This window comes from Bos indicus x Bos taurus, chromosome 14 (genome assembly GCF_003369695.1).
Source record: "Bos indicus x Bos taurus breed Angus x Brahman F1 hybrid chromosome 14, Bos_hybrid_MaternalHap_v2.0, whole genome shotgun sequence".
In the NCBI taxonomy this organism is placed as follows: domain Eukaryota; kingdom Metazoa; phylum Chordata; class Mammalia; order Artiodactyla; family Bovidae; genus Bos; species Bos indicus x Bos taurus.
This window is the reverse complement of record NC_040089.1, coordinates 66,075,898-66,102,620: the sequence shown is the minus strand read 5'-3', so window position 1 is coordinate 66,102,620 and position 26,723 is coordinate 66,075,898. Positions and strand designations below refer to the sequence as shown.

At 40.4% G+C, this 26,723-nt stretch overlaps 1 protein-coding gene across 2 annotated transcripts in view; it reads right to left on the bottom strand.

Annotated features, from left to right (window-relative positions):
* Positions 1-18,950: 18,950 nt before the first annotated feature.
* The window catches only part of STK3 (serine/threonine kinase 3), a 310,059-nt gene continuing 302,286 nt past the window's right edge, over positions 18,951-26,723 (bottom strand). The window contains exon 11 of one of the 2 annotated variants that reach the window (XM_027561459.1): positions 18,951-21,453. In XM_027561459.1, coding sequence (XP_027417260.1) covers positions 21,295-21,453 — 159 coding nt within the window. In that variant the 3' untranslated portion in view covers positions 18,951-21,294. The remainder of the gene's footprint in view (positions 21,454-26,723) is intronic. The other variant, XM_027561460.1, reaches the window with a different exon arrangement.

Below are 26,723 nucleotides of genomic sequence, written 5' to 3'. Positions count from 1 at the left end.
AATGAAACAGTGACAGATTTTATTTTCTTGGGTTCCAAAATCACTGCAGATGATGAATGCAGCCATGAAATTAAAAGATGCTTGCTCTTTGGAAGAAAAGCTATGACAAACCTAGACAGCATATTAAAAAGCAAGAGACATGACTTACCAACAAAGGTCTGTCTAGTCAAAGCTATGGTTTTCCCAGTAGTCATGTAGGGATGTGAGAGTTGGACCGTAAAGAAGGCTGAGCATCAAAGAATTGATGCTTTAAAAAAAAAAAATTAATTTATTTATTTTAATTGGAGGCTAAGTACTTTACAATATTGTAGTGGTTTTTGCCATACATTGACATGAATCAGCCAAATTGATGCTTTTTGAGCTGTGGTGTTGGAGAAGAGTCCCTTGGACAGCAAGGAGACCAAACCAGTCAATCCTAAATGAAATGAATCCTGAATATTCATTGGAAGGACTGATGCTGAAGCTGAAGCTCCAATAATTTGGCCACCTGATGCAAAGAGCCAACTTGTTAGAAAAGACCCTGATGCTGGGAAAGATTGCAAGAAGGAGGAGAAGGGGAGAACAGAAGACAAGATAGTTGGATGGCATCACCAACTCAATGGACATGAGTTTGAGCAAGCTCTGAGAGATGGTGAAGGACAGGGAAGTCTGGCGTGCTGCAGTCCATGTGGTTGCAAAGAGTTAGACACGACTGGGTGACTGAACAATGATGATAGTTGCTTTTAGTAATCTCTTATGATCTTTTGTATTTCTGTGGTGTCAGCTGTAACTTCTTTTCATTTCTAATTTTACTTATTTGAGCCCTCTTCATATTTTTCTTGATGAGTCTGGCTAAATGTTTGTCAATTTTGTTTATCTTTTCAAAGAACCAGCTCTTAGTTTCATTGATCTTTGCTAGTGTCCTCTTCTCTAAATAAATAAATTTCATTTACTTATGCTCTTCTCTTTATTATTTCATTCCTTCTGCTAAATTTGGGTTTTATTTGTTCTTTTTTCTCTAAGTGCTTCAGGTATAAGTTTAGGTTGCTTGAGATTTTTATTATTTCCTGAGATAAAATTGTATCGCTATAAACTTCCTTCCTTGAACTGCTTTTGCTGCATCCCATGGGTTTTGGTTAATCGTGTATTCATTGTCATTTGCCATTAGGTGTTTTTTTTAAATTTCCTCTTTGATTTCTTCAGTGATCCATTGATTATTTAATAGCATATTTTTTAGCCTCCGTGTGTTTGTGTTTTTTACAGTTTTTTTCCTTGTAGTTGATTTCTAACGTCCCAGTGTTGTGTCTGGAAAAGACGTTTGATAAGACTTGAGTTTTCTTAAATTTACCAATGCTTTCTTTGTGGCCCAGCATGTGATCTACTCAGGTGAATGTTTCCTGTGCACTTGAAAAGAATGTGTATTCTTCTCCTTTTAGATGGAATGCTCTCTAAGCATCAGTGAAGACAACATGGTCTAATGTGTCATTTAAGACCTGTGTTTATTGATTTCTGTCTAGATGATCTATCCATTGACATAAGTTGGGTGTTACAGTCCACCACTATTATTGGTTTACTGTCAATTTCTCTTTCTATCACTGTTACTCTTTACCTTATATTTTGAGGTGCTTCTATGCTGGGTGCCAGAGAAGGCAATGGCAACCCACTCCAGTACTCTTGCCTGGAAAATCCCATGGACTGAGGAGCCTGGTAGGCTGCAGTCCATGGGGTCACTAAGAGTCGGACACGACCGAGCGACTTCACTTTCACTTTTCACTTTCATGCATTGGAGAAGGAAATGGCAACCCACTCCAGTGTTCTTGCCTGGAGAATCTCAGGGACGGGGGAGCCTGGTGTGAGGCCGTCTATGGGGTCGAACAGAGTCGGATAGGACTGAAGCGACTTAGCAGCAGCAGCAGCATGTTGGGTGCAGATATATTTACAGTTGTTCTATCTTCTTGGGTTGATACCTTGATCATTATGTAGTGTCTTTTTTTTGTCTCTTTTAACAGTGTTTGTTTTAAAATCTATTTTGTCTGATATGAAAATAGCTACTTCAGCTTTCTTTGGATTTCCATTTGCATGGAATAACTTTTCCATCCCCTCACTTTGTCTTTATGTTTCCCTAGATCTGAAGTGGATCTCTTGTAGACAGCATATATACAAGTCTTGTCTTTGTATTGTTTTAGCCAGTCTATATTTTTCAGTTGGCACATTTAATCCATTTACATTTAAGTTAATTACCAATATGTACCCTTATGGCAGAAAGTGAAGAGGAACTCAAAAGCCTCTTGATGAAAGTGAAAGTGGAGAGTGAAAAAGTTGGCTTAAAGCTCAATATTCAGAAAACGAAGATCATGGCATCCGGTCCCATCACTTCATGGGAAATAGATGGAGAAACAGTGGAAACAGTGTCAGACTTTATTTTTCTGGGCTCCAAAATCACTGCAGATGGTGACTGCAGCCATGAAATTAAAAGACGCTTGCTCCTTGGAAGGAAAGTTATGACCAACCTAGATAGCATATTCAAAAGCAGAGACATTACTTTGCCAACAAAAGTTAGTCTCGTCAAGGCTATGGTTTTTCCTGTGGTCATGTATGGACGTGAGAGTTGGACTGTGAAGAAGGCTGAGCGCCGAAGAATTGATGCTTTTGAACTGTGGTGTTGGAGAAGACTCTTGAGAGTCCCTTGGACTGCAAGGAGATCCAACCAATCCATTCTGAAGGAGATCAGCCCTGGGATTTCTTTGGAAGGAATGATGCTAAAGCTGAAAGTCCAGTACTTTGGCCACCTCATGGGAAGAGTTGACTCATTGGAAAAGACTCTGATGCTGGGAGGGATTGGGGGCAGGAGGAGAAGGGGATGACAGAGGATGAGATGGCTGGATGGCATCACTGACTCGAGGGACATGAGGCTGGGTGAACTCCAGGAGTTGGTGATGGACAGGGAGGCCTGGTGTGCTGCGATTCATGGGGTCGCAAAGAGTCGGACACGACTGAGTGACTGATCTAATCTGATCTGATGTTCTTATTGCTATATTGTTAATTGCTTTGGATTTATTTTTCATAGTCTTTTTTCTTCCCTTCCTCTTTTGTACTCTTGTGATTTGATGACTATCTTTAGTTTGTGCTTGGATTAGTTTCTTTTGTGTGTGTGTGTGTATCTATTGTAGATTTTTGGCTGGTGGTCCCCATAAGCAGTCTGTATGTATGCAAGATTGTTTTACGTTGCTGGTCTCTTAATTTCAAATGCATTTCCAATATCCCACATTTGTACTCTTCTCACAATTGCTGGTTTTGATATCATGTTTATGTGTGAATGATTTTCTACCTTTATTGCATGTTTGCCTTTACCAATGAGCTTTCCCATATGTAATTTCCTTGTTTCTCATTGTGGCCTTTTCTTTTCCTCTCTGAGAAGATCCTTTAGCATTTTTTTTTGTAAAGCTAGTTTAGTGGCACTGAATCTCTTTGCTTTTCCTTGTCTGTACAGCCTTTGACTTCACCATTGAATCTGAACAAGAGCCTTGCTGGTAGAGTACTCTTGGCTGTAGATTTCTCCCTTTTGTCACTTTGAATATATCTTGCCACTCCCTCTGGCCTGCAGAGTTTATGCTGAAAAACATTCTAGGGATTCCTTTGTGTGTTATTTGCTACTTTTCCCTTGTTGCTTTTAATATTTTCTCTTTGCCCTTCAATTTTGCCAAATGTCTTGGCATGTTCTACCTTGGGGTTATCTTGTATGAGTCTCTCTTTGCTTCCTGAATTGGGTGACTGTTTCCTTTCTCATGTTAGGGACGTTTTCAGTTATTATATCATCAAATATTTTCTTGGGCCCTTTCTTTCTGTCTTCTTCTGGGACCCCTATAATGCGAATATTGGTACATTTGATGTTGTCCCATAGGTCTCTGAGACTGTCCTCATTTCTTTTCATTCTTTTTTCTTTACTTTGTTCTGTGGCAGTTATTTCCACCTCTCTGTCTTCCCACTTACCCATTTTTCTGCCTCATTTATTCTGCTATTGATTCTTTCTCATGTATTTTTCATTTCAGATATTATATTGCTCAACTCTGTTTGCTAGTTCTTTATATCTTTTAGTTCTTTGTTAAACATTTCTTGTATTTTCCTGTTCTATTACACCACCCCATTCTTTCTCCAAGATCTTGGATCTTTTTTTTTTTTAATCATTATTCTGAATTCTTTGGGGATAGGTTGCCTATCTTCACTTCACTTAGCTGTTTTTCTGGAATTTTATCTCGTTCCTTCTCCCAGAATACACTTCTCTGCCATCTCATTTTGTCTAGCCTTCTGTGTTTGAGATCTCTGTTCTGTAGGCTGCAAGATTATATTTCCTCCTGCTTCTGATGTCTGCGCTCTGGTGAGTGTGGCTGGTCTAAGAGGCTTGTGCAGGCTTCCTGGTGGAAGGGATCCGTGCCTACCCACTGTGGGTGGAGCTAGGTCTTGTCTTCTGGTAAGCAAAGCTGTGTGAAGGGATCAGTTTAGAGGCAGCTGTGGGCTCAGAAAGACTTTAATCAATCTGTCTGTGATGTGTACGGCTGTGTTCCTATCCAGTTCATCATTTAGCCTGAGACATCTCACTATTGGAACTGACAGGCTGTTGGGTGGGCCCAGGTCTTGGTGACAAATGGCAGTTTTGAGGAGAACTCATGCCAGTGAGTAAGCCCTGTTATTTCCTCTATCAGTGTCCTTGTCCCCACAGCGAGCCACTGCTGCCCCCTGTCTCCCCAGGAGATCCTCCCAGACCAGTGGATAGGTCTGACTGAGGCTCCTGTGAAATCACTGCTTTTTCCCTGGGTCCTGGTACACACAAGCTTGTGTGTATGCCCTCCAAGAGTGGAGTTTCTGTTTCTCTCAACCCTGTGGAGTTCCTGTGATCAAGCCCCACTGACTTTCAAAGCCAAAGGCTCTGGGGGCTTCTCTTCCCAATGCCAGAACCACAGACTGGGGGGTCTTACATGCGGCTCTGAACCCTCACTCCTATGGGAGAGCCTCTGTGGGTCACTCACCTGGTGAGTATGAGATTTGAGTGTACTGTGAATGCACCCCTCCCGCCATCTTGTTGCGGCTTCTTGTTTGTCTTTGGATGTGCAGCATCCCTTCTGGTAGGTTTGAGTCTTTTTGGTAGATGGCCATGGCAGCTAGTTGTGACTTTGGTGTTTTTGTGACAGAGAGTGAGCTCAAGTCCTTCTACTCCACCATCTATTCTCAAACCTCCAAAAAAAAAAAAGTGTCGAGTGGTTATTTCAAAGACAGTGCAGTGTGTACAGTGATAAGGAACAGTGTAACAGAGCATTCTTTTGTGGTAGGCAATGAGATTTATAGTCATTGTCTCATTTTAGTCTTCACTGCAACACTAAATGATAGATGTTTTTGAACTTATTTTTAAATGAATTAATTTATAATTATACATAGAATAGTTGAATACATTAAAAAAAATCAAGCCATATAAGGAGAACTCAAACATGCATAATCCCCCAACTTCAATCCCCACCCTTGAGTAACTGCTGTTATTACATTGGTACATACCTTCTTTAACTTTCCACTAATTTAAATACAGATCTTTGTACCTGGAGAATTGAAGAGTGGTTTTCTAAATTGCTCCATTCTGGAAATGCCTCAGTATCACTGAGATAATTTTTTTCTATCAGTTCATAAAAATCAGTATCTTTCCTGGTACCTGCTCCCAGCATCCCCCTATGTGCTTGTACCTGAGTTTACCTAGTCAGCTCCCTCTATTGATCAATTAGTGAGGTGAGTTATAATCTTCATCTGGGGACTGAGTACCTGGTCCAAGGCCACCCAACTGGAAAGTGCAGAGCTGGGCTCTAGCCCAAAATTCCATCTGGCTCCAAAGACAATAGTCATGACCATGGTAGTTTAAATGAACACAAACATAAAGGCTTGCTCTAAAGTCAGATAGAGACTCAGTATTTACTTGTTCACCACACATTTGTTCACCACACATTTCTTAAGCATCTAAGAAATGTGCCAAAACAAGTGACAGGGAATCTCCTCCTTGAAGTTTATTTTCTCTAGATGTCCAGTGACCCTCATCCCTCCTTCAGTTCAGTTCAGTTCAGTTGCTCAGTCGTGTCCAACTCTTTGCGACCCCATGAATTGCAGCACACCAGGCCTCCCTGTCCATCACCAACTCCCGGAGTTCACTCAGATTCACGTCCACTGAGTCAGTGATGCCATCCAGCCATCTCATCCTCTGTCTTCCCCTTCTCCTCCTGCCCCCAATCCCTCCCAGCATCAGAGTCTTTTCCAGTGAATCAGCTCTTCACATGAGGTGGCTGAAGTACTGGACTTTCAGCTTTAGCATCATTCCTTTCAAAGAAATCCCAGGGCTGATCTCCTTCAGAATGGACTGGTTGGATCTCCTTGCAGTCCAAGGGACTCTCAAGAGTCTTCTCCAACACCACAGTTCAAAAGCATCAATTCTTCTGCGCTCAGCCTTCTTCACAGTCCAACTCTCACATCCATACATGACCACTGGAAAAACCATAGCCTTGACTAGACGAACCTTTGTTGGCCAAGTAATGTCTCTGCTTTTGAATATGCTATCTAGGTTGGTCAGAACTTTCCTTCCAGGGACTAAGTGTATTTTAATTTCATGGCTGCAGTCACCATCTGTAGTGATTTTGGAGCCCCCCAAAATAAAGTCTGACACTGTTTCCACTGTTTGCCCATCTATTTCCCATGAAGTGATGGGACCGGATGCCATCGTCTTCATTTTCTGAATGTTGAGCTTTAAGCCAACTTTTTCACTCTCCTCTTTCACTTTCATCAAGAGGCTTTTGAGTTCCTCTTCACTTTCTGCCATAAGGGTGGTGTCATCTGCATATCTGAGGTTATTGATATTTCTCCCGGCAATCTTGATTCCGGCTTGTGTTTCTTCCAGTTCAGCGTTTCTCATGATGTACTCTGCATAGAAGTTAAATAAGCAGGGTGACAATATACAGCCTTGACGTACTCCTTTTCCTGTTTGGAACCAGTCTGTTGTTCCATGTCCAATTCTAACTGTTGCTTCCTGACCTGCATACAGATTTCTCAAGAGGTAGGTCAGGTGGTCTGGTATTCTCATCTCTTTCAGAATTTTCCACAGTTTATTGTGATCCACACAGTCAAAGGCTTTGGCATAGTCAATAAAGCAGAAATAGATGTTTTTCTGGAACTCTCTTGCTTTTTCCATGATCCAGTGGATGTTGGCAATTTGATCTCTGGTTCCTCTGCCTTTTCTAAAACCAGCTTGCACATCAGGAAGTTCGCGGTTCACATATTGCTGAAGCCTGGCTTGGAGAATTTTGAGCTTTACTTTACTAGCATGTGAGATGAGTGCAAATGTGCAGAGGTTTGAGCATTCTTTGGCATTGCCTTTCTTTGGGATTGGAATGAAAACTGACCTTTTCCAGTCCTGTGGCCACTGCTGAGTTTTCCAAATTTGCTGGCATATTGAGGGCAGCACTTTCACAGCATCATCTTTCAGTATTTGAAATAGCTCAGCTGGAATTCCATCACCTCCACTAGCTTTGTTTGTAGTGATGCTTTCTAAGGCCCACTTGACTTCACATTCCAGTATGTCTGGCTCTAGGTCAGTGATCACACCTTCGTGATCATCTGGGTCGTGAAGATCTTTTTTTGTACAATTCTTCTGTGTATTCTTACCACCTCTTCTTAATATCTTCTGCTTCTGTTAGGTCCATACCATTTCTGTCCTTTATTGAGCCCATCTTTGCATGAAATGTTCCTTAGGTATCTCTAATTTTCTTGCAGAGATCTCTAGTCTTTCCCATTCTACTGTTTTCCTCTATTTCTTTGCATTGATCACCGAGGAAGGCTTTCTTATCTCTTCTTGCTATTCTTTGGAACTCTGCATTCAGATGCTTATATCTTTCCTTTTCTCCTTTGCTTTTCGCTTCTCTTCTTTTCACAGCTATTTGTAAGGCCTCCCCAGACAGCCATTTTGCTTTTTTGCATTTCTTTTCCATGGGGATGGTCTTGATCCCTGTCTCCTGTACAATGTCATGAACCTGATTCCATAGCTCATCAGGCACTCGATCTATCAGATCTAGGCCCTTAAATCTATTTCTCACTTCCACTGTATAATCATAAGGGATTTGATTAGGTCATACCTGAATGGTCTAGTGGTTTTCCCTGTTTTCTTCAATTTGCCTACTATTAACTCTGCTGGCCCTTTGTCCTGCCTTGCCTGCCCCAGGGTGTTATCCTTGGTCCTCCCCCTTTGCCTGCTCACTTGGCACAGTCTTTGGAGTTCTGTCAGTCCATTCCTCTACCTGACAGCAGATGTCTTCATCTCCAGGCCTACCTCTCTCATCCAGCCCCAGGGTCGTGCTTCCAACTGACTCCAGGATGCCGCCTCTTGGATATCTCATAGATTTTGAGAATTCATCATGTCCAAATCTGACCTCAGTATCCTACTTTTCAAATCCATTTCTGACTTAATGAACTCTATCAGTGTTTTGGGGCGGTGCAACCTGGGCTTCTCAGTGCTCTTTTTGACCCTGCCTCCTTTTACCTCTGGCATCGATTTAGTCTATCATCGCTGCTTGTTCAATCTCCCAAAGAGCTCTTGGATTTGCCCTCTCCTCTCCACTGTCAGACCACTGTGAAACGTCAGCCCCTTCCCCTGAACTAGCACAGAAACCTCCCCCTCACCAGTTCTCCAAGCTCCTGAAGCCCCTAATCCATTCCTCTGTTAGCTTTCATTTCAGTGCTGAGATTACAGGTATAGTTGCTTCAGTCAACTAGCATGAACTGTGCTTCAGTCATCTGAATGTCTCTGGCACGTGAGGGTCTAGAACCCAGTTTCCCTGAATGTTTGCTGAGTGAGTGGTAGCACTGATGAGGTTTCCAGAAATAACAGATCAAACCACCAAGGAGGGTGCTTTAAGTGAGGCCTTCCCCTTTCTCATCAGGGTTTGGGTGAAAGAGTGGGAATAAGGATGAAGCAGAATGTCTGGCTCCTACACTTGAAGGTGTTGTTAAACTGACTGGGAATTCCGTACCATTAAGCTCATGCCACAGTTTTGCATTTTAGGAACATTGCAGGTAGTATCTTCTTCACTGTCTTTGTGTGGTGGTGATGGCAGGTCATCAATGCTTCCTTGTGTGTGTTAATCACACACATAGCAAATTTATACAATAAAAATATAACTGGTAGCAAAATATATAATATTGCTCCAGCTTTATTGCTTACAAGTACATTTTTATTTTCTCATCACATCCACTGAATGTTTTACTTTATAAAGCACTTTTTAGTACTGTAATTGGTTCCTAATGATCCAGGAAGCCCTGAGATTCTTCTGAAAAGCAGAGACATCCATCGCTTTCCATGCAAATTTCTGCACCATTGACAACAGAATTATAGGGACCAAAAAAAGAAAGAACGAAAAGACTCTGTTGTCTTTTTCATATTTTTTTGGTGAAGCAAATGTGATGCATCAGTCTGTTTTGTATGAAACAGAGCATCCAGGACTCCAGAGATTTTCATTATGCAGGACAATAAAAAAGCTTATGTTTCCCCCTTTAGAAACTGGGGTGTATTCTTTCAGGCCTATAGTGCAGCTGTGTGCAGGGAATTCAGGGGTATTTGTCACCCAAATTCTCATATTCAGTTGGATAATTATTTGTTCAAGGGCAAAACCAATGCTTCCCCAGGTTCCCAAGTATTGAGTACTAAGTACCAACTATGGTTTGGGAGATGACACAGATGTAAATTTGAGGATGTTGGGACTATTTTCATGAAACTGGTTTGTTTTCAAGTCATTTCTCTGCCTGTATCTTTGTTCATACATTTGCTTGTCTTCCCATCCACCCATCCAGAAAATGCTGAATGACATCAGAGACACTGTGATGAACTGAATAGACATATCCCATGTCCTCATGGAGATGAGCAAGGACATTTAGCACCTAAAAATTGGGCTTCTCTGATTTAGCCACTTCCTTAGATCCAAATTTAAATCACATTTCTTTCACCTTTCACATTTCTTTATCCTTTATTCAACAAGTGTTTATTTAGCGTTACTATGCTGGGGCTCATGCTGATGCCATAGAGAGAGGAAAACATGGGCACAGTCCTGGCCCTCAGACAGCTTAGCTGGTGGGAAATACAGAAGAATGAATGGCCACTGTAATACAATCTGGAAAGTGTGGTGATCCCAATCTGCATCTGGGCACACAAAGCGGGTTATGTATACCTGAACAGAGCTGACAGCACGAGCAGTTGATCACTTCAGTCTCAGGAGGGGTAGGCAGGAGCCATAGGTCACTTGAAGGAGTATTCAGAACCGGAAAGAGAAACAGAGGCAGGGCTCTGGTGTCAGAGGACTTGTTTGCTTTAATGGGCTTTATCCTGCAGGTAATGGAAGTCCATTGCCTTCTGGATTGACCGTGCCAGCAGATGCGAGGGAGGGTGAGTTAAGGGGAATGAACTTGGAGCCGAGACCAGTTAAGGGGCCACTGCAATCGTCTGGGCAGGAGATGATGGAAGACCCAGGGGCAGCAGCAGAGAGAGAGAGTGGAGGTGAGGACACAGACTTGAGCAACATCTGGAAGCTGGAATTGTCTGGGTGGTGCAGGGTGAAAGACAGTGGTGATTCAAGGACCCCCAGCACTGGTGATTGAATGGTAGATGTAGCAACCACTGGGCTGAAAATACAGGGCAGCAGTGTTTGGTCACGCTGAATTGGAGGCACATGTGTGGCACTGAGAATACCTGGCTGTGGCGTTTATGACAAGTCTGGGCTGAAGGCAGGGATTTGGGAGCCATTAGCATGTAGGTCCAGAGAAGGCAATGGCAACCCACTCCAGTACTCTTGCCTGGAGAATCCCATGGACGGAGGAGCCTGGTGGGCTGCAGTCCATGGGGTCACTAAGAGTCGGACACGACTGAGCGACTTTACTTTCACTTTTCATTTTCATGCATTGGAGAAGGAAATGGCAACCCACTCCAGTATTCTTGCCTGGAGAATCCCAGGGACAGAGGAGCCTAGTGGGCTGCCGTCTATGGGGTCGCACAGAGTCAGACACGACTGAAGTGACTTAGCAGCAGCACTATGTAGGTCAGAGAAGGCAATGGCACCCCACTCCAGTACTCTTGCCTGGAAAATCCCATGGACGGAGGAGCCTGGTGGGCTGCAGTCCATGGGGTCGCACAGAGTCGGACACAACTGAAGCGACTTAGCAGCAGCAGCAGCGTGTAGGTGTTACTGAGTTGAGGGTGTGTGATGCCTTTGACAGATACTGAAAACATCGCACACCACCGCAGTGTTAACTCTGAGAATATTGATATTATCATGAATATTGATATTAAATTGAATATGCACATGTGCTTTCCAATGGTCCCCTTAGGGAGACACTTCTTATCTAGGTACTAAGAATGATGGGGTTTCTTCTGAGCAACAGAGTTTGCTTTTGTCTTTTTCTCCCCTAAAATTAATTATTTTATGATTTTAACATAACTAAATATATTCATTTTTAAAAGCTTACAGTTTATTGGTTATTAATAGTCACAGAGTTATGCAATCATCACCCCAATCAATTTGGGAACATTTTTGTCACCCCTCCCAACCCTCCTGTGCCCATTATTTCATTCCTTTTTATGGCTAACCATATTTCCTGGTATGGATACCTCACATTCTATCCATTCATCAGTTGATGAAAGCTTTTATCTTACACACCAGCACTGCCCAATAAATTCATAATGCAAATCACAAATATGAGCCACATATGTAATTAAAATTTTTTTATATAATTACAAAATTTTAGCTGGTTTTTTAAAAAGTGCTGAGAAATAGGTGAAATTAACTTAAGATATTTTAACCCAACAAATCCAAAATATTATTTCAACATGAAATAATAAAAATTAACGGGAGAGTCAACATTTTATTTTGTACTAAGTCTCTGTAATACATTGTGTATTTTATACTTACAGTTCATCTCAGTGTGGCTATCCACATTTCACGAGGCTACCATTTTGGACAGCGTAGCTGGATCATGTAAACTGCTTCTGGTTTCTTTCTTCACTGTGGCTTCCAGGAAGCTTTGGACCAAATTCACAGTAAGCAATTTTTCTCTTATCAATAATATGATTCATGGCTCCAGCTTGCTTCTCTTGTTTTTGCTTTCCTTTTCTCGTTTTTAATGTATGCTACTTTATAAATTGCCCTAAATAAAGGTGGAAAATGACAAACGTCTTGAGAAGACTATCACTGACAAAAAGAAGATAAATGTTTCAGTCCCGCAAATGCTAGTGAGTTGATCTGAGGAATTGAGTTTAAGCATACTTCTTTAGATGCTGTTGCTAATTCTCGACCCACTTTCTCTGGCCCCTTTGATCCAATACCCAACCTTAGCAAGGCTCTGCACACATTATTTCTTCTAGATACTATCAAATAATGGAAATGAGTATAGCTGAGTGTGACTGGGAGACAGGGGCACCAGGAAAGAGGCCAAATATTACTTTCAATTAGTTTATCTAGATAACATTCAGTGATTGGGGAAAACAAAACCCAAACCAAAAGAGATGACCTCCTAAATGGCAGGAGAGAGCAAGCAAGACAAGCGGTCCCAAATGCATTTTCACTGAACACCTTCCCCGTGTCATGAAACTTTAGACTTTGCAAGTAAACCAAACATCCTTTCTCATCTCTGCCTTTCTATGTGCTCTCCTCGCCCCACCGTCCCTTTTCTCTCTCCTGCCTTCCCAAGCCTCAAGGCCTAGTTCAAGTACCCCTTCAGTGAAACCTCCCCTGTCCTGCTCCACAGGGCTTCGTCTTTATATTTCTCACCACACCCATGTATGTCTGCCCTGTACCAGGTGACAAGCACCAGTTCTCAGGCAGGAGTCAGGTCACCTGTGTTTCCAAACCTAGCATGGAAGCTGGTTCAATAGATGTTTGTCGTTGAGTTAAAGAAAGTGCAAACTTGCCGGTGCTCCCTGGGTGTGGGGCAGTGTGCTACGAGCTTCACGTGTGTTTCACATTCATTTTCACAAGCCTCTGAGGCTGCCTTCCCTGTTTGACAAAGAAGATGAGACTTAAAGGGAGGTTAAATAACTCACTCAAGGTCATGCATCAAGTCGGTGGCAGAACGTCAAAGATGCTTACCTTTGAGGAGTTCCTATCTGCAGACGAGATAAGCTTTCATGTCTTTTTTATAACAACCTCAAGAACTAAAGAAACGAATTTGCTTCAAATTGGACAGAGTAGGGATAGGTCTTTTCTGTCAGAAGTTTTTGATTCCTTTCAGCCAAGTTAGAAATGGTTACTATAGACTATCTCTGTATACCTTGCAGATACTTATTACCATTGCTTTGGGTAAAGGTCAGGGGAACTGGTAAGACGTCAGAAGTCATTTAACAAGTATATGACATCCCTCACATATGGAATCTAAAAATAAATGATACAAATGAGCTGACTTACAAAACAGAAAGATTCACAGACTTAGAGAAAGAACTTATGGTTGCCAGGGGAAAATGGGGGGAAGGGATAGCTACGGAGTTTGGGATGGACATGCACACACTGCTATATTTAAAATGCGAAACCAACAAGGACCTACTGTTATAGCACAGGGAACCCTGCTCAGTGTCATGTAGCAGCAAGGATGGGAGGGGAGTTTGGGGGAGAAGGACCCATGTATATGTACGGCTGAGTCCCTGTGCTGCTCACCTGAAACTATTACAACATTGTTAATCAGCTATATACCCCAGTACAAAATAAAAAGTTAAAAAACCCCCAAACTAGCAACTCATTAGATTTATGTGAAATTATTTTGCCTTATGGACTTTAAAAGCATTGTTGGACTTCTGTGACTGCCCACCACATTCAAATTCTGAATCATATTCCAAATCACTACTCACTTGTTAGAGCAAATAATAAAGCCTCACAACCGAAAAGCCTTGCTGAAACTTGTTAAGGCCTATGTTCATTAGTCCATTAATATCAGGCATAATTTCCAAAGGCCACATTCTAAGTGTGGAAACTGATTTATGGTCATTAGCTGGTATGCTTTTAGAATAAACTTCTATAAACTTTATGAAAGGTCAACAGAGAATGAACTCATGAATTTGCACATTGATTCATTAATAATGAAACAGTTCTACATTTCAGATTGCTCAGTGTATCTTGTTTTTAATATTGAAGACTTTTTGGTTCCAAGTGCTATTATGTCTTCTCATTTGAATATTTTTGCTAAGAATATTTTCTTTTTAAATAGGAAAGAAAGCTGTCATGGAATAAATGGGAAGTCTGAAAAACTGCACAGCTGCAGAACTGCCCCCGTCTAGCGAGCTCTGTATTCACTGGGACATTAGAAAGAGAATATTTTAAAAGCTGAGAGCTTTAGTGCCAGGTGTTATTTAGCTTCCACTCAACTAATTACAGTTCACCTTGGAAAATTCTGTAAAAATTTAAAGACAACTTGTTGCTTGGTTTAAATACAGGCAGGCACTGAATTTTCTGCTAGAAGCATTTTAGAATTCTAATTTTTAGTGCTTTCTCATAAAATGGAATGCTTGTTTTTCTACCGTGGAAATGTAGGGTATGACACTATTTTGTAATTTTGGCTACAACTGTCGTATCTATCGTGTTTAAAAAAAAAAAAACAACCTATTTCCATTTGCTCTTTTCTCTGAGACTATAAAGTGGCTTATGGATAGAACAATACAAATGGGAAAACACTGAGAGATAGGTAAGATTTTAAGGGATTCTGACCTGCTGACTGGCCCCGGGTTTGGACAGCATGGTTTTTTGCCTGGTTAGCCTAAATCAATTTTGGTGTAAATGTGATTTGAGCAGGCTGCTGAGGGCAGGAGGTATGAGGACTGCGGGCATGTGGTATCCTCTCCTGGCTTGTTCCCTAAGAGGAAAGACAGTGGTTACCTCCAGACCAGGGGACCTCATACGCTACAGATTTCTTTCTCCCCATGTGGTGATGCTCTGAAAGACTCCAGCAGGTTTCCAGGCCCAGGGCCTAACCAGCAAACCCCCTTGACGCACTGTGACCATATGTGACACCCACAGGAACCCTATGAGAAGATACAAAAATAGCATGATAGGGAACCAGATTTTTCTCGGTGTACTGGAAAGACTCATACCTCCAGGTAACTCCTTTTCCTTTAAAAAAAAAACCTTTCTATTTTTATAAATATAAGATCAGGGAAATGTAGACATGTAGATCATAGAATCCTATAAAATTATTAGCTCTAAATTTGACTTCAAACTTCCTAGATCAAAGTAAATTGGGAAACCCAATCAATTATATGATTTATACTTTTAAGGACCAGAATGCCAAGACTTTACTGAAATAAAACTATAGAATAAATTTGAAAATTTCCTGATGGTTCTTCACAAATGGAGCCATAGATGTTGGCCTTAATAATATCCCTAAAATAGAAAGGATAATTCTTTAAGTGGGGGATAGTATAGCTTAACCTAACTACTGACTTTGCTCTAGGAAGAAAGGAAATACTTAAATCACTATCTGTGAGCAGGTTAGATCCTTGATGGGTTCTAGAAGATGCTAATACACTTTAGAAGTTACAATAAACTTGTTTATCAATGGAGACCAGGGCCTTTTTCTTTATTCTTTTAAAAACAAACTGTTTAAACTGAAAAGAGTTACGTTTATTTTTGAAGTCATATCCTAGGAACTTCACTTAATATTTCACATGTACTAGAATATTTGATTTTCACAGTTGCTGCATTATTATAGATCAGGAAATTGAAACAGATTGGTTGAATACTTCTCCTTGCCCAGGGCAACGAAAGTATAGAGCTGGAACTTGAACCCAGGTAATTGACCTGAGGTCTTCTTTCTTCCACTGTACTGATTAATGTTTCTCTACTCATTATCAAAGACAGACTTTGGTAAGGAAGAGAAGATGCTCACATTTTAGTTTACATATATATATATATACACATATACATATACATACATATATATATATATATATATATATGTATAATGTATAGCTTTTAAGGCACAAGAACTCCAAAAATATATCCTAATGAAGGGTAAAAAAAATGCTTTTGTACAAATCATCTTGGAAACTTCAGTAAATGCACCCTGCTTCTTTTCCTGTCATGTAGATAGGGTGCCTTTTTGGAAAATTTAGGTTCCACTGAAATGGAGAAAAAGTTCAAATCAGCTAACAAGGTCCTCTCCTAAGTTTTAACTGAAGCTTCTTCCAAGATAGATCAGCAACCCTGTCCAGCAATTCTAAAGCCAGACCTGCTGTGTTTATTAGGCAATGTGGTCCTAGTGGAAAAAGCAAAGATTTTGGAGACAGTTTAAGCTCATGCTGGCATTGACTAGCCTGGTGATCTCATTTAATCTCTCTAATCCTGTCTTTTCTGAGAAAAAGACTATGCATCTTGTTGTGAAGGTTTGAGATAATATATCCAGTTCATGATCTGGTAGCTGCTCAAAAACTGGTTGACATTATTGTTCTTGTTACCATGATTACCAAGATGTAAGGAGAGGGATTAGCCTATATGATTAATGATGGTAATTCTGTTACTCAAGCTAGTTGCCTTCAGTGAAACTTTACTACCAAATACATCTAACATCCTTGTAAGCACTGTGAGAAAGCAAGATAAACACCAAGTTTCTGCTTTCAGCTACCTTACAATCCAGTAATAAGGGAAATCAAATAGAGTTTGGAAGCAGTTTGGTTTGATGGAAGAAAGGCATCAAAGAAAGCAGTTAAGCACGATGGGCGTCACGGCTGGGACAAGCTGCAGGTCTCGACAGGCTTCCCAGGTGGCGCCCGTGGTAAAGAACCCACCTGCCAATGCAGGTAGATGCTGGAGACAAGGGTTCTATCCCTGGGTCAGGAAGATCCCCTGAAGAAAGGCATGGCAACCTCCCCTAGTATTCTTGCCTGGAAAAATCCCATGGACAGAGAAGCCTGGCTGGCGGGCTACAGTCCACAGGATTACAGAGTTGGACACGCCTGAAGCGACTTAGTGACACACACACAGGTCTTGAATGGCAGGAGGCAGAGTTCATTCTTTTTTTTTTTCCTCCCATTGCACAGAGTTCATCCTTAACTTGGTAGGCAAAGTTCTGCCAACTGGAGAGTGACCAGCAGAATCAGAATTTTAAATTAGGGAGCTTAATCAAGTGAAAAAAAATTAATAGGGAGTCTGGCTAATGTCAGTGTGAGAAAAGCAATGGACTGGGAACTATTCTTGCAAGACTAGTGGAAGAACCGAACCGGCCACTTGCTTTCTCTTTTGGGGTCTTTTTATGACTCAGGGAGTTGGTGGACTGAGGCTGAAGGTGTTTTGAGTAGACACGGAACATGGGAGAGAAGCTGATTGACTCCTTGGAGGAAAGCCATGATCCAGTACATCAGACTATGCTACCAAGGTATATAAGCGCCCCTGTATCTTAGCAAACCACTCAAACAGCAAAGACAAGTAGTCCTCTTGTTAGACTCCAGATTCCTGGGCTTTGGGCCCCCACCCCCCAAAAAAAATCTCCAAAATAGCATTTTGATAAAATATCTAATTAAATGTCTGTACTTAAGAAGTTTAGTATGCAATGCAGTTCCAATTATTTTTTAAAACTGTTCTATTTTAGAATGTTTTATTATTAGTACATTAGGATTTATTTTAATCAGTCTTTTAACATACAGGATAGGAAACGAAAATAGCACTCCTATGGAATGCTAACGTGTCAGTAATTTGAAAAGATTTCCTGTGACTAAGTTTAAAACATCTTATTAATATATTATATAATTTCCACTAGAGAAGCTACATATCTTTCAGTGAGTAGAGAGTGATTTTAAAAGTTGGGGATATGATTCAGTAAACAAGCAGAAGAAAGAAATTCAAAAGCATGTAAATAATACATGTAAGGCTGTTCAGCAAATTACCTGACACATGTAAGTGTCCCAAATAACAGGCATTATTATTTTGAAAACCATTTAAATAAATAAATTTATTTAAAAATTATCTTGTCCAACTGGCCAAAGTAGCTCATATTTTGAATATAAAACTATTTATGCTAAAATAAGCTAAGTGTATTGTAAGCCTGTAGCAATGAGTCATCTAAGTTCATTAAATCAAAGAAAAAATTTTCTCATCTAGAGGCCAACATATACAATGATGCTGACTTTTCAGCAAGATGAAATCCTTCTTCATTAGCTTCAATTACATCTACAATACTGTATCTATGAAAGGATGGGGGTGTGCAGAAAGCACACTTAACTATTTCTGGAATGTTCTCAGCAACCAAGGTTAAAATAGTAAGTGGCTTCTTCTTAAACTTATTAAAATAACCAGAAAACTCTTTCCTAAGAATAATGATTAATCAATGCTGACCTAGACTTGAAAGTTTCTTTAATGGCTTTTGGTTCTTCCAAACTTTAAATTCCTTTTTTGACTGGTGGTCGGCAGAGAGTGAGAAGATAGGAAAATTTTAAGGCAGATTATCTTGAAATGTTCTGGAGCTTCCTAAGGTTCTGAAGTGGAACAATGTCCACTGTTCTTAAATCTCTAAATATAGGTGTGTAGACATATATTTGGGCTTCCCAGGTGGCTTAGATGATAAAGAATCGGCCTACCATGCAGGAGACCTGGGTTTGATTTCTGGGTCAAGAAGATCCTCTAGAGAAGGAAACGGTAACCCACTCCAGTATTCTTGCCTGGAGAATTTCATGGATAGAGGAGCCTGGGGGGAACAGTCCACACAGTCCATGGGGTCGCAAAGAGTCAGACACAACTGAGCGACTAACATACATATATTGAGAAAGACAAATATAACAACATGTAAATATATACATATAAATAACATATATATAAAGAATATTACATATATAAATAACATACATGTTTAAAAAGACAAATATAACATACATATATACAGACAAATGTAAAGTCTAGTCACACAAAAATTATGATTCAAACATGGGATACTCAGGATTAAAAGGAAGATTCTTGTTGAGACTTTATTAGTAAGAGTAGTTAACAGGCCTTGTTGAATGAATTTGCATAAATTTTCTAGTTTAGCAAACAGGACATAAATCATCTTCACAGGTTTCTTGTCATTTCACGTAGGTGGTTTTACTTGGCTAATAACAAATCAGTCAGTGGATTCCATCAAATTAGGTGAGGTATTCAGCAGTTTACTGAAAGAAAAACAGAGAAAAAAACGGGCGGGGTGTTTGAGTTGACTGACTCATCTGATTGACCCAAACACATGTAGCTGAAGAATATATTGTAAACTCAGTCTTTGTCGTTCAGTAACTCAGTCATGTTCGGCTCTTTTCGACCCCATGAACTGCAGCACGCCAGGCTTCCTTGTCCTTCAATATCTCCCGGAGTTTACTCAAACTCATGTCCATTGAATTGGTGATGCCATCCAACCATCTCATATTTTGTTGTCCCTTTCTCCTCCTGCCTTCAATCTTTCCCAGCATCAGGGTCTTTTCCAATGAGTCGGCTCTTCATAGCAGGTGGCCAAAGCATTGGAGCTTCAGCTTCAGCATCAGTCTTTCCAATGAACATTTAGAACTGACTTCCTGATTGACTGGTTTGATTTCCTTGCTGTTCAAGGGACTCAAGTTTTCTCTAGCACCATTTTTAATAACCTTTATAAAATCTTCAATATTTACCATGTTTTGACAATCGTAATTTGTATCCAATGAGACAGTTTACTGTTTGTAAGGACTCAACAGGGCAAGGACAAATGTTACTCCAGGTATTACCCGGGGTGCAAAGGTCATTTTAAAAAGGAATAGAAGTTTCCAGAGATGATACAACTTCTGTCGCTGCTGGCTGGAGCCACTGTGTGACTTGCAGGGCTCCTTCCCTTGCTGTGGTGACCACCAACGTTGCAGATGGTGGAAGCTCTGTCAGCGTGGTCCCTGGCTGTGAAGGTTAGGAGCAGAACATGTGGGTGACCGGTAATCTGGGTTATGTTAAACCCTTGAAGCTTTAGAGTTGTTATCACTGAATAATCTAGCCTGCTCTGTCCTGACTAACATACCTTCCTTGCCTAGAAAAGACAGAATCTAGGTCATGAGTTTTAAAAAAAGATAGAGCTGAAATGTGCTGGGTGGCACAGTAAATTTATTTGTCTTTATGATTTACACATAGTAATTAAACACACAAAAGAACAAACGCTGTCAAGATGGCCATATGTAGTTTAGGAAATGACTGGTCCCGGTTCAATCATGCAAATGTTCATTTAGCTTAGAAATGAGTTTCTTTTTAATGGTTTTAATCTTTTTTGTTTTTTTTTCAGTCCCCAGAGATCAGTACAAACGTTTTTGCTATTTTGTTATCATCAGGCACATGATGTTTACCAATTCCCAGCAAATAAATGAAATCAACAAAAAAGTCTGGGGACAACTGAGCATTTTCACAGAAATAAATGTGATGAGCTTATTACAATTTGATACAGTTTAGCTCTCAGACCTACCCATGAAGCATGAAACAATATTAAGAATTACATTTGTCTTAAGGATTTATTTCTTTTAAAATATTCACCATACATTTTTGTGCAAGGGTTCCATTGATTTCTTTGGTTTTAAACATTATAGCTCTGTACGACCTAAATATATATAATCCTATTTGTACCAAACGTCAGAAATAAAAAAATTAAAATTTCAGAAGGTAAAAATGGAATTATTGCTTCAGTATAAAAAAATGCCTGGCCCATTTGTGTACTATTGCTATTATTGCTCTGCTTCTATTGGAAAACTATCCTGGAAATCAAGGAATGTACCCCGTAGCTCCTGGCTTACAGTATAATTTGGTTGTACACTGTCATCTATTAATATGTCCCGACCTTCACCAAAGCTATCCTGATCTTGCCCTTAAAAAACAAAACAAAGTGAAACAGCATAAATAAATAAGTTTACCTAGAGGGATACAATAAATAGGCTATTAGAAAAGAATAAAGGATATTGTAACATAAAGCCCTTCAGTGCTGTACAATTAAACAATAGCTTTGGATTTTCAAGGTTTCTAAACACAGCCTTCGTTTTACAACAGAGTTTTAGTGCTGGTATGTAGCTGACAGATACAGAGAAGAATGCACTTCTGCTGTTTTCATCATTTAAAAATGAAAACACAGTGGAAACCGTATTAAGTCTGTCTTCTGGGAATTTACCTGGGTTTGTACCATCATCAGTTTTTGGCTGTTGCCTGGCTGTAGAGCACAAATCTTAGAGATTAAAAAAAAATCATAGTATTTCTTCAATTCTTAGTGGTTTCTTGGTCTCCAGAATAGTCATAGAAACAAACAGAAAGGAAATTAGACTCAGAAGTTTTGCTGTCTTCTTTTCTTCGCATCCATTGCATCCAGAATGGGCTGCCTTTTCGCAGTGTATCTTTGACGAAGCTCTTCTATTTCTCGTTCCATCATGGGGTCCAGCGCTTTTAACCGCATCTGCAGTTCTTCTAAACTTAGATTTTTTAACTAGATATAGAAAAAAAAGAAGATATTAAAATAGTAAAATTATCTATAATAGGTTAAAGTCCAGTGAGTTTTAGCAGGAATATTCCAACTCTTTACATCATCTTTGAAATATGGCTCAACAATTAAAAGAGGAATTCTTCCCCTGAAGAACCTAGAAGGCACGTCTTGCAGGAACCTCAAGTAATTTGCAACAAAACAATAAAAAAACCTCTGCTTTTAGGAAAAAACAAATGAGAAAATTAAGCTAATAAAATCTATCTGGGTTAAAAAAACCAGAAATACAAATGTACCATTGCCAACAAACAGCTCTTCAGGATATGTTCTAGATTGTTGTTGTTGTCCGGTCGCCCAGTCGTGTCCGACTCTCTGCAACCCCATGGACTGCAGCACGCCAGCCTCCCTGTCCCTCACCATCTCCCGAAGTTTGCCCAAGCTCATGTCCATTGCCATCCAGCCATCTCTTCCTTTGCCGCCCTCTTCTCCTTCACTCTAATCTCTCACATCCTTGCCGGCTATGGAGAGCTACGATAATCGTGAACACTTGCAGAGATCACCCAAGAATGTGACAAGATTGAATACAGGGTTAAATTAACTGCTCTATTCTGCATTTTACCAAATGCTTCAATTTTAAGTATTTGGCTGATCAGAAAATCAAATTATTTAGAATACTTTAACCCCAAATTGGTTACTTTATAAGCCAGGCCAGAAAACACGCTCATTACTTTATTGTCACACGCCAACTTTAACCAAAAATAGCATTTTTCAGCTTGATCCTCCACCTTACTCATCATACCTGGCCCTAAGTGACTCTTGGTTCCAAAAGTCAAATTCATTCTCAACTGAAAAAGATCTGTCACCGCTGAGGATACTGAAAAGAATGAGTCACAGACTCTGAGGAAATGCAAAAGAGGAGCTCCAAAAATATAAGGATGACAGTGTTACGGGAAAGAATGCACTGGCTCCCAGGATGATGACCCTGAAGGTGCTTACCACTTGCTCTGGTTGGTATAAGCAGTTCTTGTACCTAAAATATACCCTGTTATTTTTTAGTCAAACATCACTAAAACAAAACAAACCCTAGCCTATTATACAATTACATACATGTACATATAAAGCATAGTATTATGTTACATGGGCTTCCCAGGTGCTCAGTGATAAAGAATCTGCCTGTCAATGCAGGGGACATGGGTTCGATCCCTGGGTCGAGAAGATCCCCTGGAAAAAGAAGAGGCTACCCACTCCAGTATCCTTGCCTGGGAAATGCCATGGACAGAGGAGCCTGGCGGGCTACAGTCCATGCGGTTGCAAAAGAGTCAGACAAGACTTAGCGACTAAACAACAACTATATCACATACTTTCTTCACTAATTTTTAATATAAGTGTTAATCTGCTATATGGTCACTACTGTTTAAATCACTCTGGGGATAAAGAATAAGCTACTGGGGAATCCTGACACTTTCTGTGATGGTGAGATGAAGGGCCACTGGAGATCACACAGAGCCACGTGTCCCTGGGAAAGACATGCCTGGGGGCTGTCTACCGTAAGATCCAGTTCTACTTTGTCTCTGTTTTAGCCTGTTACCTTTGTTATCTTTGAATTTCTATAACATTCAAAATTTAAATACCACCATTCAGTATTTGATTCTAGAGTCATGTACTATTTTCACAATTAATTTTTATGCATGGGTTTCACGTCTACCCCAGGCAATCCCCAAATACTTAAACTTTAGACACACATCTTTGTGCACACATTTAGAAACTATTAAACTATATTGTTATATGTGAGGACACAAAGGTGAGGCAAATAGGAATATAGACTAAATGACTCAAAGGAATCAGTAACACTATAATTAGTGTATTAGTGTTATAATTAGTGTTATTTCTACAACATCATACAAAGCAAACAACTGTTGCATTAAATATCTTATAAATACCTTACACTACCTTACTGGGGCAAATTGCCCATAGTTTATAACTATTTTACTAAAGTAATGGACTGAATTCAGAAAAAAGCTACTTAGAAAACTTCTGATCTGTCACAGACTTTTATATTATCAATATGTAAAATTTTATATTATCAATATGTAAAACAGACCTGTGATACTGGAGAACCATTAGCTGGCATTGTTAGGGAATTATGTGTTCCATATATGAAAATTCATGGCATATCTAAATCTTAATTAAGTGATAAAACTCTTTCAACCATTTTTAACAGAAAATCCTTTATATTTTACAGAATATGCTGCCTTCTAAAACAACCTTTCCTTTTGATGAATCATCATTATTAATATCTATTACTAATCTATACCATATATTAATTTACCCTCTTCCCTTTGGTTTTATCTTAAGGGAAAGCTATCAGCTCCTCAGTATGTCTGGTAAGTGGCTCAGATGGTAAAGAATCTGCCTGCAGTGTTGGAGACCTGGGTTTGATCCATGGGTCAGGAAGATCTCCTGGAGAAGGGAATGGCAACCCACTCCAGTATTCTTGCCTGGAGAATCCCATGGACAGGGGAGCCTGGCGGCTACAGTCTGTGGAGCTGCAAAGAGTCGGACACGACTACGTGATTCTCGCTTTCACTATCACGCCCTTTCACTGCCATCCCTGGGTGAATATCCTTCTCTCTCTGCTCCAAGTCTGTTCACCTACTGGGAACCAGAAAAGCAATTCAATAATCCTATTAGGCATTCCGCTAAATAAGAATAAATAGCTTGAGTGAAAGCTTGAGGCTATTTTAGGAAAGATAGAGCATGGCTTTAGTGCTGAAGCTTGTTATATGTTTTTTGTGTGTGTGTATGTATGTTTAAAATTTTGGACTTCCCTGGTAGTCCCTGGTGGTAGAGTTTTGCCAAGAAAATGCACTGGTCATAGCAAACACCCTCTTCCAACAACACAAGAGAAGACTCTACACATTGACATCACCAGATGGTCAACACCGAAATCAGATTGATTATATTCTTTGCAGCCAAAGATGGAGAAGCTCTATATAGTCAGCAAAAACAAGACCAGGAGCTGACTGTGGCTCAGATCATGAACTCCTTATTACCAAATTCAGACTTAACTTGAAGAAAGTAGGGAAAACCACTAGACCATTCAGGTATGACCTAAATCAAATTCCTTATGATTATACAGTGGAAGTGAGAAATAGATTTAAGGGCCTAGATCTGATAGATAGAGTGCCTGATGAACTATGGAATGAGGTTCGTGACATTGTACAGGAGACAGGGATCAAGACCATCCCCATGGAAAAGAAATGCAAAAAAGCAAAATGGCTGTCTGGGGAGGCCTTACAAATAGCTGTGAAAAGAAGAGAAGTGAAAAGCAAAGGAGAAAAGGAAAGATATAAGCATCTGAATGCAGAGTTCCAAAGAATAGCAAGAAGAGATAAGAAAGCCTTCCTCAGTGATCAATGCAAAGAAATAGAGGAACACAACAGAATAGGAAAAGACTAGAGATCTCTTCAAGAAAATTAGAGATACCAAGGGAACACTTCATGCAAAGATGGGCTCAATAAAGGACAGAAATGGTATGGACCTAACAGAAGCAGAAGATATTAAGAAGAGGTGGCCAGAATACACAGAAGAACTGTACAAAAAAGATCTTCACGACCCAGATAATCACGAGGGTGTGATCACTGACCTAGAGCCAGATATCCTGGAATGTGAAGTCAGGTGGGCCTTAGAAAGCATCACTACAAACAAAGCTAGTGGAGGTGATGGAATTCCATTGAGCTATTTCAAATCCTGAAAGATGATGCTGTGAAAGTGCTACACTCAATATGCCAGCAAATTTGGAAAACTCAGCAGTGGCCACAGGACTGGAAAAGGTCAGTTTTCATTCCAATCCCAAAGAAAGGCAATGCCAAAGAATGCTCAAACCTCCGCACATTTGCACTCATCTCACACGCTAGTAAAGTAATGCTCAAAATTCTCCAAGCCAGGCTTCAGCAATACGTGAACCATGAACTTCCTGATGTTCAAGCTGGTTTTAGAAAAGGCAGAGGAACCAGAGATCAAATTGCCAACATCTGCTGGATCATGGAAAAAGCAAGAGAGTTCCAGAAAAACATCTATTTCTGCTTTTTGACTATGCCAAAGCCTTTGACTGTGTGGATCACAATAAACTGTGGAAAATTCTGAAAGAGATGGCAATACCAGACCACCTGATCTGCCTCTTGAGAAATCTGTATGTAGGTCAGGAAGCAACAGTTAGAACTGGACATGGAACAACAGACTGGTTCCAAATAGGAAAAGGAGTACGTCAAGGCTGTATATTGTCACCCTGCTTATTTAACTTCTATGCAGAGTACATCATGAGGAATGCTGGACTGGATGAAACACAAGCTGGAATCAAGATTGCTGGGAGAAATATCAATAACCTCAGATATGCAGATGACACCACCCTTATGGCAGAAAGTGAAGAGGAACTCAAAAGCCTCTTGATGAAAGTGAAAGTGGAGAGTGAAAAAGTTGGCTTAAAGCTCAACATTCAGAAAACGAAGATCATGGCATCTGGTCCCATCACTTCATGGGAAATAGATGGGGAAACAGTGGGAACAGTGTCAGACTTTATTTTTTTGAGCTCCAAAATCATTGCAGATGGTGACTGCAGCCATGAAATTAAAAGACGCTTACTCCTTGGAAGGAAAGTTATGACCAACCTAGATAGCATATTCAAAAGCAGAGACATTACTTTGCTAACAAAGGTCTGTCTAGTCAAGGCTATGGTTTTTCCTGTGGTCATGTATGGATGTGAGAGTTGGACTGTGAAGAAGGCTGAGCGCCGAAGAATTGATGCTTTTGAACTGTGGTGTTGGAGAAGACTCTGGAGAGTCCCTTGGACTGCAAGGAGATCCAACCAGTCCATTCTGAAGGAGATCAGCCCTGGGATTTCTTTGGAAGGAATGATGCTGAAGCTGAAAGTCCAGTACTTTGGCCACCTCATGGAAAGAGTTGACTCATTGGAAAAGACTCTGATGCTGGGAGGGATTGGGGGCAGGAGGAGAAGGGGACGACAGAGGATGAGATGGCTCGATGGCATCACTGACTTGATGGACATGAGTCTGGGTGAACTCCGGGAGTTGGTGATGGACAGGGAGGCCTGGCATGCTGTGATTCATGGGGTCGCAAAGAGTCGGACATGACTGAGCGACTGAACTGAACTGGTGGTCCAGTGGTTAAGAATCTGCCTGCCAATGCAGGGAACAAAGGTTCGATCCCTGGTCCAGGAAGAGCCCACATGCTACGGAGCAAGTAAGCCCATGTGCCAC